General features: G+C 49.2%; 1 protein-coding gene across 8 annotated transcripts in view; it reads left to right on the top strand.

Moving 5' to 3' along the window:
- Positions 1 to 329: 329 nt before the first annotated feature.
- Positions 330 to 13163, top strand: part of PTH1R (parathyroid hormone 1 receptor) — a 142807-nt gene continuing 129973 nt past the window's right edge. For 3 of the 8 annotated variants that reach the window (XM_009684146.2, XM_009684145.2, XM_009684144.2), the window contains exons 1-3: positions 864 to 1036; positions 1222 to 1380; positions 1757 to 2154. In XM_009684146.2, coding sequence (XP_009682441.1) covers positions 2080 to 2154 — 75 coding nt within the window. In that variant the 5' untranslated portion in view covers positions 864 to 1036; positions 1222 to 1380; positions 1757 to 2079. Of the gene's footprint in view, positions 415 to 863; positions 1037 to 1221; positions 1381 to 1619; positions 2155 to 13163 lie in introns of those variants that run through there. The other 5 variants (XM_068934051.1, XM_068934056.1, XM_068934053.1 and 2 more) reach the window with 5 other exon arrangements.

Here is a 13163-nt window from a genome sequence, read left to right as displayed (position 1 = left end):
CCCCTGCTTACGGCCGTTCAGCTCCCTCTAACTCACCAACGCCCGGCAGAAATCCGCTGCTTCTGCAAGAAAAACAGAGAGGGGGGAGAAAAAGAAAGAAAGAAAGAAAGAAAGAAAGAAAGAAAGAAAGAAAGAAAGAAAAAGAAAGAAAGAAAGAAAGAAAGAAAGAAAGTAACGAGAAACCCGAGGCGAGCGAAGGTTTCCAGAGTTCCCCCATGAGTCAGCCCTCAGCGCAGCGCGGCGTGTGCGTGTTTGCGCGCGTGTCGCATCGCTGTCACGATCTCCAGCCCCCTCCCCTCCTCAACACTCCTCCCACGCCAAAAAAAAAAAAAAAAAAAAAAAAAGATAAGGGATGATGGAGGCTCTTTGCGGCTTCTCGAGAAAACTCCCCAAAAGGAGGGGGCTACGCTGGAGGTGGGAGGCTGAAGCGGGGGCGGCGGGGGGGGGTCTTGTCTCCCTTTTTTTTTTTTTTTTTTTGGCCCTGCAGTTTTTATGAATGAAACTGGGAGTAACGCCGCTGCCGTGAAACTGACAAGCTGGTCAATTTCGGGAGCCTCCTGCGGGGCAGAGGGGTTTCGGGGCCGGGGGCGGGGGGGTGGGAAGGGGTTGAGGGGGGGAAGGAATAGGGACGCGGCAGCCCCGCGCCCGGCGGAGCGATGCGCTCCCAAAACCGGTAGCCAGCCTGGATCTTCCCCCCCCCCCCCCCACGCAACCCCCCATCCCGTCCCTGGAGTTTTTTTGTTTTGCTTTGTTTTTTTTTACACCCCCCCCCCTCCTCCAAAGCCATGCTGCTACCTCCTTTCTGTACGCGGCGGCGGCGGGCGGGCGGCGGGAGCGCGCAGCCCGCCGGCGCGCACCGCTCCGCGGCCGGCCCGGGGCGGCGGCGGCGCTGCGCGCACGGCGCAAGGCAGCGCCTTCCCCTCCCCGCGTTTCGGTGACACTGGTGCTGGGGACGCGGGACAAGGACTGTGTGTCTGTGTGTGTGCGCGTGCGGTCGGGCGAATGGAAAAGCGAGGATTTCACACAATTCCGCGGAGTAAGTGAAAAGCGTTTTGTTGTTGTTGGGTTTTGTGTGTGTGTGTGCGTGTGTGTGTGTGTGTGTGTTTTTAACAGCGAGGATCTAAAATAAACTGCTTAAAGCGGGTGGCGGGGGTGGGGGTGGGAGCGATCTTGCAGCCCCACGCTTTCATGCCGTGCTCAATTGGCTTTTTGAAACTGCAGATCCTTTGAGACAGAGAGGGAGAGAGAAGCAAAAATCCCTATTTGTAACTAAAACACACTGCAACCTGGAAGGTTGGCAGAATAAACCTATTGTGGAGCGCTGAAATGCACTGGAATATACAAGCAAAAATCCCCAAGAGTACCACTGTTTGTAAAAAGGTAATTGCTAAGTGAAAATATTTCCAAGTTTTCGCTTTTTTTAACTTTCGACTTTGCGATTTGTTTGCATGCCGAAAAAAGAAGGAAAAAAAGCCTTTCCCCCCCCCCCCCCAAACCCCTCTGAAACCTAAAAGATAAAATTACTGGATCTAAAAATAAAGCAGTGGTTAAAAGCCTCCCCCACCCTCTCCAATCTCCCACCCCTTCCACCCCTCTCTCACTCCTTCTCCCTCCCTCCCTCCCTCTCTCTCTCTCTCTCTCTCTTTCTGTGTGTTTGCGTTTGACAAAGAAATTATTTGAACTTCCCACTGCCTCATAAAAAGGAAACAGAATAGCAGTTTTGACATATGGATGTGATTTTTCTGCTCTGAGACAGATGCACACGGAAAACAAACAGCACCAGGGGCTGCAGCTCTGAGGGAGCGAAGTTGCTCCGCTTCACATGGGCTCCTACACTGCATTTAGGGAGCTGCCCAGATCTCCAGCCATGAGAAAGCGAAGCAAAGGACCGGGGTTTCTTGTCATGTGCCTTTCTGGCTAAAACTGTGGAAACAAACAAACAATCAAACAAACACAAATTCTGGAGGGGGGGGCGGGAGGGAAGGAGAAGGAGAAATCATCTGCAACTGGAGCGCTGGAAGACCTCTCGTCCTCCTACTTCCTTGAGAGATCTTGGATGCTGGAAGAAGCCTCTTGGATATGGGATCATATCTGGTTTATCACAGTCTGGGTTTGATCCTCTGCTGCTCCGTACTGAGTTCTGTCTACGCTCTGGTGAGTCGCTGAATCTTTTCCCTTCACATTCTTGAACAAGCTGTTCGGCTGTTTCCTTGATGAGTAATTTACTGTATCAGGGATTTAGAAGGCAGAGCGCTGGTTTTTCAGACCAATGGTTTATTTCGTTGGCAGATAGTGTGTGTAGCTGGTCTCAGAGTTGCTGCACCAGATGAAATTAAAATGTCTGTGCTTCCAGAAGAGCTTGAATCACTTTTAAAACTCTCCAGAGAGAAACGTGTGCAGTTTGACAGGGAGAGGAGGCAAAGGGAAGCATTTGGGGAACAATTTAAAAGACACCTACCAGTAAGTCAAGGGAAACTTTAGTCTTTTTACGGCCCACCCACCAGCATGACAGATTTAATTTTAATTTAATCTCTTTAATCTGCAAATCTGCTTAATCTCAGCAAAACAGTGCCTTTCTGAGATTAACTTTGGAGAGAACCTTAGAGTCCAAACCTCAGTGCATGGATGGCAGATAGTTTACACTCCAGAGAATGAACGTAGTATTAACCCTTTGCTACCTGGGGCTATTTTCACCTGTTCCTGAACACACTGATAGAGACCTTTTTTTACAGGGGGAGACAAGTGTTGTAAAAAGGGCTAAACTCTGTTAAAACTGTCTTGATGGTGATGATGGGGAAGGGACTTAGCTCTACAGACCCTCTCTGCAGCCTTGAGTGATTTCTTAAGCCCTTCTGCAGAAGTGAAGGCAAATGTCATACAAAGTGAGCCATCAGATTTTAATCCATGGCGCATATACCACATTGACATGCACTTTGGTTTCTTTTTCCATCCCTGGCATCAACATCGTTGCTGCCCTTTCTCAGTACCGTCTGGTGTAGGAAGTAGCATGACCACCACCTGGGATGGTGTCTGCTGTCCAAAGAGCATGGAAATGCGTTTGGAGGGGAGCAGGTTAACCCCGATCCCAGCTCCAGCCAGGTCCTCCCTGATGCTCCAGGGACTGTCAGGCTGGGCTCATTCCCCTGGGTTTGGTGGGAATTATTTGCGACCTTGTGCAGGGCTGAGGTAGGCATTTCCCCAGTACATCCAGCATAGTGCTGGAGGGAAACATCTCATAGATGAAGGAGAAGCAGCAGCCCCTTGGAAAGAGTCGCTATTGCAGTCCATCCCTACCACTGTCTATCTCAAGCATGGATAAACCTTTCAAAGCCCAAAGAAGACCAGAAGTTGCTGGGAGGCTAGCTGTAGAGTCTCTGAGGGTTTAGTGACGGATGAGGTTTCTCTTCTGTTCTGGGGTTGGATTAGCATCTCCTCTGACTGTAGTCGACTTTGGGGCCGTATCATGACACGGCTCATGGGGATATGTGGCACCTGCTAGCCCCTTCCTTCACGGACCTGCTGGCACTGAAGTCAGCAGCAAAATTCCCGTCTCTGTGGATACCAGTGAGAATTAGGGATTTGGGACAGCCAAATCGGAGCTGGGCAAACTTCAGGAGACAAGAAAGACAGGAGACCGCTGCGCTGCCCATCTCCAGTCTTATTGCCCACTCGCTCTGCCGTCCTGGTACTATTCTGGGTACATCTGGAACGTGCAGAGGACCAGAGTCAGGGGGTCAAGTCTCAGCTGTGTTGTGTTTTCAGCGGGTGTTTCAGTTTTAACCTGTGTGCTCTCCAGAGCTAGGGGAAAGAGCGATACTCCTCCATCGAAACGGACAATTTCAGATCACAAACTCTGTGATTAACTCGGCAGCGCTGACAGGCGAGCAGAGAGGCTCACGGCCAGAGCAGCTGCTGCGAGCGCCCTGTGCTCCTGCTCAGGGTGAGCCTGAGTTCAACATACATCAGGAATAGCTCTGCCAGAATCAAAGAAGGGCAAGAATGTGGGCAAATTCGCTGGGAAGGGGTGGGCGAGGAACTCGCAATGCAGTTTGCTCTGTCATGTTTCCAAAAAGCGTGATGCTCTACCATGCCAATTTAGGGTCCTACCACCAGAGACCCCATGTGGTTTACTTAAGCCCAGGCTGCAGTGCACGTTTCAGACACTTCCCTTGCTTTTCAAACCTGCTGCCGCCAACAGCTAAGGGAAATGCCAGAAGGTTTGAGAAGTCACCCTCAAAATTCAGGGGCTGCAAAGATACTCTGTGTCCCTTTCTGGCACCCACTTAGGCAGAAAAAGAAGGTCAGACCCATGTCATCCCACTGTATAACAGCTTGCGAGGCAGAGAACAAACTTGCAGGGTGCCTAGAGCCTGTTTTTTCCCTTGTTTTTTTCTCCCTAAACTAACTTGTTCTTGATTTTTAAATGAACTTTAAAGCCACTGTACAGTATTGACTGCGTGTTTCAGCACGGTGATTTCTTGGCTGCTGCGTGATAAGAAGGGTTGTATATAGGCTTGATATTTGGCTAGCAGGTCGGAGTGGGTTCTATGGGCTGTTGTCAATAGCAGTCACTAAATGCCTCTTTCCTCGAGGCAATAAGCAAAAATCGATGATGGTAACAGCAGAAGGATGGAGATACAAGGAGCTATTTTAGAGATAGGCTTTATGGCAGCTTTGGGCCGAGCTAAAAGTGGCACCCGATCTTTCACAAACACACACACACCCCCAGCAGAAAATCAGCCCTCTGTTGCTGGGGTTGGATCGGGCGGATTCCCGCCGACGGAGGCAGCCGGCTTGCTCAGAGCTTCAGGGCACAGTTCGTCTGTCTGAGGCTGCGAGACCTACGTCTCAAGAGCCCTGGCCCTAATTGCTGGGCTGTTAGCGGCTAGGTTGCTTTGTAGCTGATACTTGTGAAAGCTGAGATCAGTCAGAGCATGATGTGTCCTAATGCTGTCACTGCTGAAACACCCTGTGGTGTTCTTTTATTTATTTATTCGTTTATTTCTCCATGGCTAAAGATGATAATAAAGGTACTACTTGCAGAGAGAGTGCTGAAGTGGGGGTAGGAAATGGTTTCTTTGATCTCTGGGTACATCATGAAGCATCACATTGTGAGATGACTCACTTTCCAAGGAGCACGCCGACTGCGCGTCCCTGCTTTAACTGTGAAGCAGCAGTGGGAAATTTAGCACACGGTCAAGTGCCGTGGTGGCGGGTCCTCTCAGAGATGAATGCATCCCTCTCACTTGCTTTTCACACTGTGATCCAACCAGACCCTCATTTTTCAGGAGGTGCGGTTGTCTGTGAGGACGTTGTGCTCCCCGCCGTGAGCCTGTAGCCCCACCAAACCCCGGGAGCAAGATCCACATGCAGGCCTAGGGCTTTCAGGTAGCAGCCAGGAGGGACCAAGTCTGCTCTCTCTGACATGGAGTAAAGTACCGGGTGAAGTTCTGTTCTCCTCCAACTCCCTGGCAATCCCGAGAAGTCCTTCCCCCAATTTCCACGGGAATATTCCTCCCCTAACACCTGCCTGAATGCAGAGGAGGCTTTAGCTTGTTGATTGAGTGTTTTGTTTCTGAGATCCGGCAGAGTGAGGGGGCACATTTGGGTTATTTCTACTAGTTGGTCCAAGGACCAAGGAAGCATGACTAGCCTGAGCCTGAAAGCTCTGCAAATGTAGACTTAAAAAGATGGTGTGTGCAAAAGGAGCTTTAAAAGTGGGAATCGACATCAGCAGAGCGCGGGAGAAGCTAAGATGCAGGCACTACATTTTTATATGAAAGGCACTGCAAAATCTTCTTGCAGAAAGACCTCTCCATGTTCTACCTCCCAGCCAAAAAACCTATGGTTTGTTCTGTCATCGGTTCTGCTTTTAACCAGTTCCCTGCCCCGCCAGTCTACACCTGGCAGCTCCCAACCCAGTTGTCACTGGAGGAGTTACTCTGCAGAAAAAAAAATTTAATAAAAGGCCACCAGCCTGCTGAGATGCTGCAGCAGGGCTTTGGGGCAGAATAGCTCCATTTTGAGATGTGGGAACCAGCCTGAGCTGGCTGCAGACCGCTGAGCTCCGCATGGGCTATCCCACCTGGGTAAGTGGGTCCATGTGTGGATATGAAATAGGTAGCAAAAAGGACCCCGCTTTGCTGTCCTGGAGTTGGCTTGAGTTAGTTTCTATACTTGATTTTGCATCTCAGCAGTGTTCAATGCCTTGGAGGAGGTGCTGCATCTTAGGGGAGGGTTGCGTTTTGACACGCAGGATGGGCTCTACCCCTTCCTACTAGCTGCAGACTGTGGTTCCCCCGGCTGTGGCCCCACTCAAACTGCTCGGGCAATGCTGAAGTTTCCCTCTGGTTTTACAGAGAAGCTGTAATGCTTCCCCAGCAATTCAGGAGATGTTAATAATATCCTTTCTTGCAGGAATAAACCGAAAGAGAGACGAGCTTGGCCAGGTAACCCACAGAAAGATCTCAGCTCTGATTCCCAAGAGAGCAGTGTCAACACCAGGACTGGTGTTAATCTCCAGTAGGAGTTTAATCTCAGGCTTGATAAATTAGGAAATTCTCCTAGTTCACACCAGGATGATACGCTGGCTGCTGGGTCACCAGCCAAGTGAGAGTCCTGCATTTAAACGCGGCAAAGCAGATGGCTAAAGGAGGTGCTGGTCAGTGTTCTGTTCTTCAGCTTGTGTCTTGTCCGCTCTCAGACCAGAATCACATCTTAATGGATTTGGAAATGGGAAGGATTTTAAAGTTGAATAATTTACAGCTGGAAGGGAAAGCTAATCATATTCTGTCTCAGAGCACGGCCAATAATAAAAAGAGTAATAACAATAAAATAATTCTGTATAGAGATCCTGCAAATCCTGACTAGCTGTCTAACTCCATTGAATAAAGGCAGGCTCCAAGTGCAGGAAAACAATGTCTGAAATGTTCCTTTCCCTGCACACGCTTGGGAGCGTGCCCATCGCTGCCCCGTGTATTTATGAAAGATACGATTTTTGTTATTGTACTTCGGGATTAGCAGATATCCCTGGACTATAAAATACCCAACCACAAAATATAAAGCAAACAAGCCTTCATGTCAGACTAATGCATGGGTTGTGATTTCATCCCATACAAGCCAAAAAAGTTCAGCAGCCCAGTGGCAAATCTGACCGGAGGGCTCTGGGTTTGATGCGAGTGATTGCTCCTTACACCGAGAATAGGAACAGGGACTGATCAGCTGTGTTGAAAGAGAGTCAGGGCTGGAGAAAATGTAATCTGAGGTGTACTTTTCAGGTCCAGACAGTTGATATTTGGGTTTTGAACTCCTAGAAATAGCCCCTAAGTGGTGCTTTGAGCCCAGCAGGATTATCCGGCTGCGGTGGTGCGGTGCGCCTTCAGCCCCCCTCGAGGGGCAGCCACTGCCCAGACAGCTCAGAAGGAGACAACTGCTGCTCCTGCATCTCCCGGCTCCCTCAGGAACACGCCGCTCACCCCCTTTGATGAAATTCAGTTGCAGTCAGCCCTTGGTTTCTGGAGCTGTTTGGGGCTGATTCTGGAGTCATTTGGGTAGAAGGCATAGGCACATACCTGTCGTGCAGTCCGGCAGGCTTCAGTTTCTTAGGAATCAGACTAAAAGCAGAAGGAATCATCTGACTTCATGCCCTAGTTGAAAGTAAAACTCACCATCCTTCTCCTGGTCCCTGAGCAGAGTATAGAAGGAGTGGTTTTCTGCTTGGAAAGGGGCTCTGAAATCATGACCTGGCACTGAAATATATAAGGTTGGTGAAATCCTGGCCCCCGGAGTCAGTGGCAGAGCTACCCCTGACTTCTGGCTTCGGCTAAGCTGTCAAGGCATTGAATTTCCCTTGTGCCTAAGAAGCAGGAGGAAGGAATGGGAGAGCTGGACTCTGGCTCCCCCGGAGTCAAACCTCTTCCCGGGATCTGGTTCCCCTTCCAGAGGGCTCGGCATCAGCGTGCCATGGGCACAGCTCCCCAGCGCTGAGCAGCTCCATCCTCAGCCTCCACTGTGGGGAGACGGGAATGAAGTCCAGTATACGTTTACCTACTCACTAGACTGTGCAGTTCCCCCTTTCCCACGACCGTTGCAGGGCTCATTCCAGCCTTTTGAACTCTGATCCCTCTGACCCCCTCGCTCACCCTCTGACATGGACAGGATCAGAGAGGCCGGCGGCAATCTCCCACCCTTTTGGGTGGGCTGTTTCTCTGCCAAAGAGCAAGCAGAGCCTGCCTGCTCAGGTCCTGCCGTAGGTGAAATGCAGCCTCTTCAGATGCGGAGACTCTCGGATTATGCACCAGCAGGGCAGCAAGTGATACCAAGCATCTCGTGGGGAGGCAGAGAAAGCACCTGGGCAGCAGAAGGCAGCTTAGGTGGGATGCTGTGTGAGGCCTTCAAGCGTATGTATTCATGTCGTATGGCCTGCTCTCAGGCCATAGTCACTAGCGTATTTGAGGCTGCAAGCAGACTTTATCTCAGCGTTGAAGTCACTGTGCTGAAACGCAGCAGAACATCCTGCCTGGATCTGGCCCTAAGCTTTCGTGCCCTATGTCACAGGAAAAAACATCGAATCTCTGCGTGATGTACCTGGCTTCACCTTAACTCCTTTTTTCTAATGCGGCCAGGCTAACCCTTTGCAGTGATTGGAGGAGGTCTGTGTTTTAGGGGTCTTCCTTACTTTTTGAGGCCCGGTTTGGAATGACTGCCAGAAATCCGATTTTTTGGAATGGAGAATTAGGACTGATCGCACACTTTCGTTAGGTCGTACTTTGATCCTCCCGTAACACAAATCCTTCTGACCACACTTAGGTGATGGCTCAGTTGTTGAAAACTTCTGCAAGGCTGACCTATCTTTCCGGCCATGTCTTTTGCCCCTCATCCAGAAAAGCAGAATATAGACTTTTCTGTCCCTTTTCCCTCTCATCCTCTCAGAGTACCTGACTCAAGGCATTTCAGTAGCCCAGGCAAAACTGAATTTTACTATCCCTGGGATGAGGGCAAAATGTTTAAAATGCCGCTGCATTGTACCTGAGGTGGGGTGACATCAAGGGGAGGAGGTCAGTTCTCTCCTGCCCATCTGCCTGTTACCTCGCTCCCCTGCTGGAACAGCCCTCCATTTTGGGCCTGGATGAGACCCAGAATACAGGCAGCAGGACTGTGGTTGCCTGCTTCTGTGGCACATTAAAAGTAAGCCAACATAATATCTCAGAAAAGTGTGGTCCCACTTACTCTCAACTCTCCTCCTTCCCGCCACACTGCTGACCATATATACTCCTCCATGAGCTGACTCAACTCACTGATCTGGTAGGAATCTATCCTCACACGGAAAAGAGAAAATAAATGTAGGAAGCAGTCACTGCTGGGTCTTCGAATTGCACCAGCACAGCTGCAGCAAACCCCAAAGAGCACATTCAGGTCCAGAGGCCGGTTCCCCTGGAGGCAACTGCCTTCTCTTCTCCACTTCATTCCTGTATCAAAGGACAGATGCTTCATGGACACCCGTTATCTGTGCTCCTCGGAAGTCAGTGCTCAGCTTGGCCACCGCATGCACACTCATTCATTCACCTTCCCACTCACTCCCTGGCACCTCCTCAAACACCCTTGTGAGGTGATCAGCTAGACCCTGGGAGATCTAAGCTGGATGCACAGAGATGCTGCAGGATTTGGATCATTCGAATAGCAAACATTCACCTGCTCCCAGTTCCACGCCAAACCCACGGCATGGGACTCCCATGACTGCCCTGGGCCCTGTGTGTCCCAGCAGATCAAGTATCCCTCTGCTCATAGTTCCCCACGCTCAGTGCAGGATGTTGGCTCTGTCTCTCTCCTCTGTTCATCAAGGTAATCATTCTTTTCTTCCTGAGTTACATTTTCTCTCAGCTCATAAATGCCTCAGGATGATCTCCTACCCTGTTCCTTCCTTATTGTCCCCTCCACATCCTCCTGACAGGCCTACATACCTTATTATGTCTGCAATGCACCCTGTTGTACCTCCTGCTCCTAAGCAATAAACACATGAATGGCACTGTGAGCCATAGGTCCCGCAGGTGATCTCAGCGTGGACTCCAGTGCTACCTCTGAATTTCCCCTCAGTCATCCAGACTATTTAATCGTTAGCACACTCGTTGGCAGTGTTTTTGTCTGAGCAGATAAGTAGTCCTTCAGATAATGCCCAGGTACAGTTCAGGATAGCGCAGGCCGGGGTGATTAGATACAGCCACCTTGCTTTTAGGGGAAAATGGGTTTATGCGCTTAGATGTGAGGTATGCTGTGCCACTTGGCTTCAGGGTCAGAGAGCAGGACCTGGCCCTCTTGTTTAGCTATATAGAAGTAAGCAAGGGCCCCCAAGACTCAGAAGAGGCAGGGACGAGCTGAGGTACAGCACAGATGATACCTATTCGCCTGCTTCAGGGACTGCAGCTTGTGGGAACGGTGAAGTGGTCAGGTCAAATCGTTCCACCTATATCACATGGAGGTAGGTGTGCACCAGGCAGGACTCTGCAGCACAGCCATCTTGCCTATGCGAACCTCTCTGACCCTATCAAAGTGCAGAATAAATGAGCCTTCAAAGTCCAAAGGTGTTTGGTGTCTTCGAGGCTTTCCACTGTAACGACCTCAGATATCAGCCGTCTGCCAGATAAGAGCAGTTCTCCAAAAGGAGACTTAGCCCCCTTTAAAAGAGATGGACTCCTAAATCCGTGTCTGGGGCAAGGGCTGGAGGCAGGAGCTGCTGTCTCAGCACCCCTAGGCAGGCTGCTTATCTCACTTTTCACATAGCTAACCCTGTTGCTAATCAGGGTTCCTCGATGTTATCTTTACTTTAGTCTCCCCCTCTCTCCAAGCATTTCAGTGTATTTATTTATTTGCTTGGTCTTGCCACACGGAGAGAAAGAAACAGTCTTAATTGCACCTGTAAAGGCAGGTTTTAAAAGTCACCAGGAGTCCTTTGAAAACCTTCTCTTGCCTGCCCTGAACTTTGGATTAGGATCTGACTTTTTTTTTTCCCCTGTATGTTGGAACAGAAAAGTGAGTGGTATGAGAAATTTAGGTAATGCTTGCCAAGGGATAAGGGAAGAGCAAGTTTGTGAGAAGCAACAGATGGTAGTGAAGTACCATTTCTTGGGCATGTAGCAGAAGACACATGATCTGAGTAATGAGACCCACTGTGGGGCTTGGGGGACTTGACACTGTTTCGGGCCACTGGTAAGTCGTTTAGTTGTCATCTCATTACCTTCACTTATTCACTCAGTGGCCTAGGGTGCTTGAGGCAATCCAGCACACCAGGAAAGTTTCAGCTCATCCTGCACGCTAGGCCTAGGAGCCATGTCAGCAGAGAAAGGGAGAAAACAGTGTGTCTGACTGATCTAGCAGGCACACGAGGTTGTATCCAGACCACTTACTGTAGGTACATTGATTACAGAAAAAAGATAGCACCTCTATCTCTTGTCCCTCCTACCTGAGAACGGTCCCCAGTCCCTTTCGTTTAGTGATACGGATGGGGTCCTCATTTGGCTCAGATGTAGGAAAGCATAGCCTGAATTGCAGGCTAATGCATTCGTTGATCCATTGGTTTAAAGCACTTTAGGAAATGGCTGGATGCCTCCAGGAGCAAATGACCTTTTGCTTCTCAAGGATACAAAGCAAATCCCAAAGTTCAGTGAAATCGGTGGACTGATTTCCATGGGTTTTGCATGCTGTTTCCATCTATCCCACTTTCATGTCCAAACTCCTGCTTTTCCTCAGTGTCACCTTCACTTTCTCCTCAACTGCTACATCCCAAACTACTTCTCCTTCCAGACCATGAACCGCCAGAATTAAAGTAGCTTTGGGACACTGGCTGTGGAGAATGGTTGCAAGTAAATGACCTGTTCCTCCTGGCCACACTCAAAAAGTGAGATCAATAAAGCAATGTTACCTAGCGTATCTATTTCATGGTTAGCGATTTCACTAATTCAGTAAAACTATGAAGTGGGAAGGGAGCTGATAAGAAATGGGACTGCTAAGAGACGACCAACACAGACAACTTCAAAAACTAGGATTGTTAGTTTATCAGGAACCATCAGCTTATGAGGCCTTTCTGCTTCTTAGAGTTGATTTCTCCAAGGTTTTCTCAGAGCTTGTGTTTTCTTCCAGTGCTCCCTAGGTTACACTTAACTGAATTTCTTGTTCTAAAATGACCTCTTCCGTTAAGAAAGGAGACCAAGAGTTGAGACTTACCTCTCCCATTGCATTTCTGCAAGTTTTCTGGCATTTGTTGCTCTGCATGTGCAGTAGGTGCACAGAGTAGGACTTGTGAGGAGTGAAGATGGAGCCTGTGCATCTGGAAACATGGTTTACTTTTATTATTCTTTCCAGAGGAGGGAACAAGAGAGAGAGATGGCTCTATAGGCATGGAAATGGAAAAGTTTTCCCACTCTGAATAGCCGTGGTAATAAAGCATATGCTGGTGGGTGGTCAGAGGGACTGGTGCACCATGTCAAATGCAGACATGGCTTGTTTTCACTTGTGCTAAATTACCATGACTGTGGCAGACCTAGAAATGTTTACCCAGGCTAACCACTGGATGGGGGCAAAACAGCATGGGGTTGATTTCCCTTGCGTGACTTCAGATGTCAGCAATATATATTCCTGCATCTCAGAGTTGCCCCATATCCCTGAGGGATCTGCTCAGCTGCAGATCATCCCACACCAGTTCCTCTATGATGGTACCCCAAAGACGCTAAATGTGCCTGGAGGTCTCTCCTTATTTCCTCAGCTGGTGAAAGACAGAGTTTGGTCCAGAACTGTTACATATATGTATACACATGTATATGTACACATTTGTACACATAAATATATAAACATATAAAAGTATATACATACGAGCATGTGGGTTCAGCTGTGCTGCTCTGACTCATGCCACAGCATTATTAAATAGTCTTGGAGCATCCCACCATCTGATTCCACTGCAGAGTACCAGCTTCATCTCCGATTCATTTCCCAACATGACTGGTGTTTCTTCGTCAGCCTTTCACCACCACAATGAAGCCTGTTTTGTTGTTTTTTGTTTCATTCCTGGGATCAGATTTTCTCTGTGATTTGCCTTAACCTCATCACAGAAACCACAAAGCTCAAGGGGCCAGAGCCTTCTTCTGGTGTAAATCAGTGCTGTCCCTGTGAACTGC

The sequence above is a fragment of the Struthio camelus genome, chromosome 2 (assembly GCF_040807025.1).
Source record: "Struthio camelus isolate bStrCam1 chromosome 2, bStrCam1.hap1, whole genome shotgun sequence".
In the NCBI taxonomy this organism is placed as follows: Eukaryota; Metazoa; Chordata; class Aves; order Struthioniformes; family Struthionidae; genus Struthio; species Struthio camelus.
The sequence above is the reverse complement of the archived record's forward strand: the minus strand, read 5'-3'. Positions and strand labels throughout refer to the sequence as shown.